The sequence below is a fragment of the Octopus bimaculoides genome, chromosome 17 (genome assembly GCF_001194135.2).
Source record: "Octopus bimaculoides isolate UCB-OBI-ISO-001 chromosome 17, ASM119413v2, whole genome shotgun sequence".
In the NCBI taxonomy this organism is placed as follows: Eukaryota; Metazoa; Mollusca; class Cephalopoda; order Octopoda; family Octopodidae; genus Octopus; species Octopus bimaculoides.
The window spans coordinates 27079334-27085620 of record NC_068997.1 but is presented as its reverse complement, the minus strand read 5'-3'; the positions used below and the strand labels follow the sequence as shown (position 1 = coordinate 27085620).

General features: G+C 37.0%; 1 protein-coding gene across 1 annotated transcript in view; it reads right to left on the bottom strand.

Annotated features, from left to right (window-relative positions):
• The window catches only part of LOC106878481 (DNA topoisomerase 2-binding protein 1), a 49909-nt gene that overhangs the window by 23129 nt on the left and 20493 nt on the right, over nucleotides 1-6287 (bottom strand). The window contains exons 19-23 of the mRNA XM_014927700.2: nucleotides 5477-5589; nucleotides 4307-4366; nucleotides 3170-3298; nucleotides 1537-1903; nucleotides 262-387 (exon numbers count right to left, since the gene is read on the bottom strand). Of these exons, the coding sequence (XP_014783186.1) occupies nucleotides 262-387; nucleotides 1537-1903; nucleotides 3170-3298; nucleotides 4307-4366; nucleotides 5477-5589 (795 nt within the window). The remainder of the gene's footprint in view (nucleotides 1-261; nucleotides 388-1536; nucleotides 1904-3169; nucleotides 3299-4306; nucleotides 4367-5476; nucleotides 5590-6287) is intronic.

The following is a 6287-nucleotide window of genomic DNA, read 5'->3' as shown; positions in this document are numbered from 1 at the left end:
GGCACATAAAAGACACCATTTCGAGCGTGGCCGTTTTCGTGCGGGTGACACGTAAAAGCACCCACTACACTCTCTGAGTGGTTGGCGTTAGGAAGGGCATCCAGCTGTAGAAACTCTGCCAAATCAGACTGGAGCCTGGTGTTGCCATCCGGTTTCACCAGTCCTCAGTCAAATCGTCCAACCCATGCTAGCATGGAAAGCGGACGTTAAACGATGATGATGATGAATAACAATAATACTGATGATGATGATGAAACGTACATCAAGCTCAAATTTGGGATGATATTCTTTTCCTTGGCCCAAGAATTTACTAGGTGTTTCAGTATCAATTTTAGGTTGGAAGTTATTTTCTTTGGGTGACAGCTGGCAATCTTTCTCTTGCAATTCCTAGAAAAATAAATCAAAACAATTTAAGTGTTTATCCATAATGTTATTGCTTTTACACCTGTTATTGAAATTTATCTGCCCATAAGTCAAATTTAATCAACAAGATCGGCTAAAATTACATAACTATAATTTACTGGTATATAAGCACCCACTAACAAAATTTCAAATTTGTATGTAAAAAAAATTAGCAAAATTACAAGCAAATATTGTGGACACCCCTCTTGAACCCGAATAATTCAAAATAACATGAACAAATAAGCATTACATTTGACAGATTAATCTGTACGCTAACAAGTTAAATGTGACAACATTGTCAAAGTAATGAACTAGCTAGCCTGTCAATTCAGGTGCCTACTCTGAAGTCATAAATAGAAAGTATAAGACAGAAAGAAGACAGTGAAGAGAATGAACAGGAGAAAGGGAATTGCTCAAATGACACATGGTCACTTAACCTGCTGAAAATAGCAGCCAAAGCTCTTACAACTCACACCCTGCCATCTCAAACATTAAACTGAGCGAAAAATTAAATCCTGATACACTAATGACAAGACTATTAAAACTAAAATGTCTTTCATCAGTTTTCTTCAATCCTGATCTGGAAATACACAGAAACAATAAAGTTCACTTTAAACCAATAACAGGACTCTGCATAGCTACTTATATTGAGAGGCTCAAGTATGATAGACACACAAGCACAGATGCCTTGCTATACAGAGTCTTATTAAAATTAGTAATCAGGTCAACAGTCATCAAGCAGACCCCTATAATCAAAAGGATTCCATCTATGACCATCCTGTCCTTTTTGTTTCCTTTTCTAATTTAACCCTTTTGCTACAATATTTTTGTTGAAATACATTGCTTTTGTTTCTGTTAATTTTGAAAGTAATGAAGAATTTAATAAAATTATTCCAGCTGGTGTTTAGAACATAGATCACTATGAAATTTTGATGGAAGGCTTAAAATTTAGATAACTTTAAAATAGGATGTTTGTATCATAGAACCAGGAGTAGCCTAAGGCAGGTTGGTATCAAATGGGTTAAGACTGTATTGTGTGATTTGAGGGAGATTTAGCTGCTATTTCTAGTAGGTTAAACAACCACATAGAGAATCCCTTGTTGGCATGCAGAAACAATAAGTAAAATAACATACCAAAATTCTAGATGTCTGTAATGAGACAGGCATCTGTTTATGCGATAGGGAATGTCTATTCTCCTTCTGACTATTGTCTGAACTAGCCAAGCCTTCCATGACAATATTGTTACACTGGGGTTGTTGAACATCATTACAGGCAGAAGCATCATTGGCCAAGTGGTTTGGTCTCACATCAGATACCGAGGTTCGTTTCTTGGTAACAAAAGAACTATTCCCATCATTTTGGCCACTTTCAGTTAAACAAGTATTAGTGTTGACATTATTCTCCTTGACCAGAGTTACATCATCTTTGCAGGTAACAGGTTTACAAATATAGTTAACTTCAGGCTCTAACTTACCACTCTTTGCACATGCTAAAAGCCATCTGAAAAATTTAAGAAATATTGCAATATAATAATAATCCTTTCTACTATTGGCACAAGCCCTGAAATTTTAGGAGAGGGGGCAAATCGATTGCACTGACCCAGTACCTGACTAGTACTTATTTCATTGACCTAAAAAGGATGAAAGGCAAAGTAAACCTTAATGGAATTTGAACTCAGAGCATAAAGATGGATGAAATGTTAAGCATTTTGTCCTCCATGCCAATGATGTTACCAGCTCATTGCCTATAATAAGTAATAAAAATCCTTTCTTCTATAGCTACAAGGCCTGAAATGTTAAAACGAAGTGGGCTGGTTCATTATATCAATCCCAGTGTTCAACTGGTACTTATAATAATAATAATATTATTACAGCTATAATAATAATAGTAGTAGTAGTATTCAATTATTTTAAATATAACAAAGAATTTAGTAAAATAACTTGGTTATCATTAAGCTAGTGTTAGGAACATAAATTATGACTAAGGTTTGGTGGAATATTTTAATTAAAAACTTTTGAAGGTGAAGATGTCACCATCCTCTGGGATTTTCCTGTTAACACTGACAGAACAATCTAGGCTAATCAACTAGATAATCATTAAAAACAGGAAAGAAATTACTAATAAACTAAGAAGGTATCTGTTAAGGAATTTAACAAACTCAGTAAATATAAGGATCAAGAAATCGAAATACAAAAGCTGTGGCATCTTAAAACAAAAACCGTCTCAGTTATATCACTTGCCCTTGATAAAAAAGAGATGTCAGAAACAGATAACATCCCAGGAGATCCATCTCTCAAAGAAATTCAAAAGATTGTACTGATGATTAGTGCCCACTTCATTGGAGACTCCCCTATCAAGTTAAATCAAATGTTTTGTGTTGTGTTGTATTATATGAATGTATTCTGTATCATTCACCCCACTTACTCTCCCCAGACTTTCAATTACATTCAAACATCTCTTAACCTTCACTCAGAAGGTAAATAGTCGAAAAAATGAAGCCAAGCATTTTGTGCAATGTGCTAACAACTCTGCTAGCTTGTCCACTTGGTTTCAAACTTTGGCATAAATCCAGCAATTTGAAGCATGGGGATTAATTGATATCATCCACCCCAGAGAGATGAGCACAGTTAACCTCAGCAGGTTTTTAATTCAGAACATTAAAAAAATCAGAACAAATACCACAAAGCATTTTGTCCAATCTTCTAACAATTCTCCCAGCTTACCCACTTAATAATAACAACAACAATAATAAAAAGAAATGCTTACTCTATTTTCACAACATGTACCTTCCATTTAATAGCAGCTTCATATTTTTGTCCCTCAGCTTCCTTGACGACTAAATGAGTATTACTTAACATTCCTTTGGTTGGCTTTTTCACAAAAACTAGCTGAGTGCTGAAATTAAAAAAAGATATATATATATATATATATATATATATATACACAGGGTCATCGAAAAAGGTCACCGTGATTTTAGCTGTCAATTGCACTAGCTATAAGCAAGTGATCCGTATGAAATCAACGTGGGACTGTATAACAACTGTAGGAGTTTTGATATTTGCCACTGCGTTGTCCTTGAAATCACTATTTCACTAGCAAGTGTCTGGCCAGTCACTCCACAGCAATCATGGTGATTGTACAGCAGAAAGCGCAGTGTGTACTGTGGCACACTGAGTTTAAGCCAGTTGTTTCAGTCCAATGTCATTTTCGGTGTACTTATTGACAAGATTGAGACTGTCATATTTGCATAGTCCTAAGAAGTCCACCACTCGACGCAGTTTGGAACTTCGTATGCCAAAAACTAAAACGCCTAAGACTGCATGCTTACAAAATTCAAATGAGACATAAAATTAAGGAGACAGATAATCCTAAATGCATTGAATTTGCTGTAATGATGCTGAGAGAAATTGATGACAGAATTTTATTTAGTGATGAAGCAACATTCCACATAAATGGCTGCATTAACTGACATACAGTTGGATATGGGGAGCTCAACAACCCAATGAAGTTTTCCAGTACGTCTGTGATTTGACCAAGGTTAATGTGTTGTGTGGACTCCTGGTTGATCGTGTTGTCAGCCCTTTCATGTTTGCAGAAAATACAATTACAGGCGCTAGTTACTTGGACATGCTAGAAATTTATGTGTTCTCTCAAATTGTAGACATTGAAAGAGAAAAGGGAATTTGTATGCTCAGTCAGATGCTTCCCAGCAAGTTCATGTTCAAACAAAGTAGGAGCAGGTATTGCATTGGGAAAATGCAACTAGGGGTGTATATGGGTTAATGACCAATAAAAAAGAAAGAAAAGAAGCTGATATTAGGAAATAATTAAAAATGAATTTCAAGAAAAAAAAAAAATCAAGATACATTCATTGAATTAATTTAATTATAAATGCTTGATTACTTTGCTCCAAGAACTTTTCCAAGGTACATTAGGCAATTCTTTTCAACATAATTCAAGCCACTGCAAATAAAATGTTTTACAATAAATCACTTAATAAAAGACATTGTGGAAATAGAAAATAATCTTTGTTATTGTGTTTTTATCTACCATCCTTCAGAATTTATTAAGTTAATGTAAAATTGATTTAGGTACAATGTGTCTTAAAACTATATCAGAAAGATAACTGCCTTCAGACTGGTGGTCTCCTACAAGGGGGTGCTGACAAGTTCCTGGCTTTAAGGGTATTGCAAAAGGCATGGTTGGAAGCCCTACCTTCTGAGTTCTTTTACAGGACTTAGGAAAAACTGAAGGATGCTGCAATAAGTGTGTGAATCTGAGAAGGGAATATGTTGAAAAAAATCATAATTAACTGATCCTCCTGTATTTTCTTTTACCCAAAGCCAGGAACTTTTCAGCACCTCATAGTTTATGTAATATATATATAACCATCATTTAATGTTTACTTTTCCATGCTTGCTGAGCCAGATTTTCTATGGTCAGATGCCCTCCTTGTTACTAACACTGACCTGTTTCCAGGCAAAGTAATATTTCCCGATGGTCAAACACGATAACAGTGGTTTACAACCATCACATGTCATGACAGGCTTACAGAAATTTTCTGCCTACCAAATCCACTTACAAGGCTTTGGTCAGCCTAGGACTATAGTAGCGGACACTTGACCAAGGTGCTGAGCAGCAGGACTGAACCTCAAACCATGTGGATGGGAAGCAAGCTTCTCAACCACAAGCCACTTCTGTGCCTATGTATACACACACACACACATAATCATCATCATTTAACTCCCTTTGTTGAACAGCAAGATCAATCAGCATTCAATACACTGTCAGCTTATTAGTTAGGCAACAGTAGAGCATTATGGCTTCTGTTCCTTTCTCTCTTAAACGCCATTCCATTCCTTGAGGTGTCGTAGACAGTGTGTGGTTAGTGTCACTTAGGAAAAGTATAAAAAGTAATGAAAGTTCCAATTACATATATAGAAATATTTACATTAGCATCACGTGTGTGTGTGTGTATGTGAACATATGCTCCCAGATATAGGAGCAGTACTTCACTATGGGTCCCACCTGCGCTCTGTGAAAGCTTTAGTCTTTCTTAGAAAAGACACTTACCTGAATGATATGACGCAATTTGTTAGAGGTTTGGCAAGGTGGTTGATTTCAATTGGTTGAAATAGAACACTGTCACTAATAGGAACCAGACAATGTTTTTCTAAACAAGTTTCCTATAAAGAGAGAACAAAACAATAAGTTAAATATTCAAGCACACCACAAGTACAAAATATAACTTTGTTTCTATAAACCTAATTATGATGGATTGCCTACTACTTTCCAACTCTAATGATACCACAATAATATTTTCAGATAACATAAACCCGTCAGAGTGTAAGTATCTTGAGAGAAAAGCTGAACATAAGAAGCATCAGTAGTGGTGTGCAAGAGAGACGATTGCGCTGGTTTGGACATGTGAGAATGAATGAGGATAGCTGCGTGAAAAAGTGCCACTCCCTAACAGTTGAGGGAACCCGTGGAAGAGGTAGGCCCAGGAAGACCTGGGCTGAGGTGGTGAGGCAAGACCTTCGAACATTGGGTCTCACTGAGGCGATGACTACTGACCGAGACCTTTGGAAATGTGCTGTGCGTGAGAAGACCCGGCAAGCTAAGTGGGATCGTTGCCAAGGCCCCTGGACTGGCTCTTGTGCGGGTGGCACATAAAAGACACCATTTCGAGCGTGGCCGTTTTCGTGCGGGTGACACGTAAAAGCACCCACTACACTCTCTGAGTGGTTGGCGTTAGGAAGGGCATCCAGCTGTAGAAACTCTGCCAAATTAGATTGGAGCCTGGTGTTGCCATCCGGTTTCACCAGTCCTCAGTCAAATCGTCCAACCCATGCTAGCATGGAAAGCGGACGTTAAACGATGA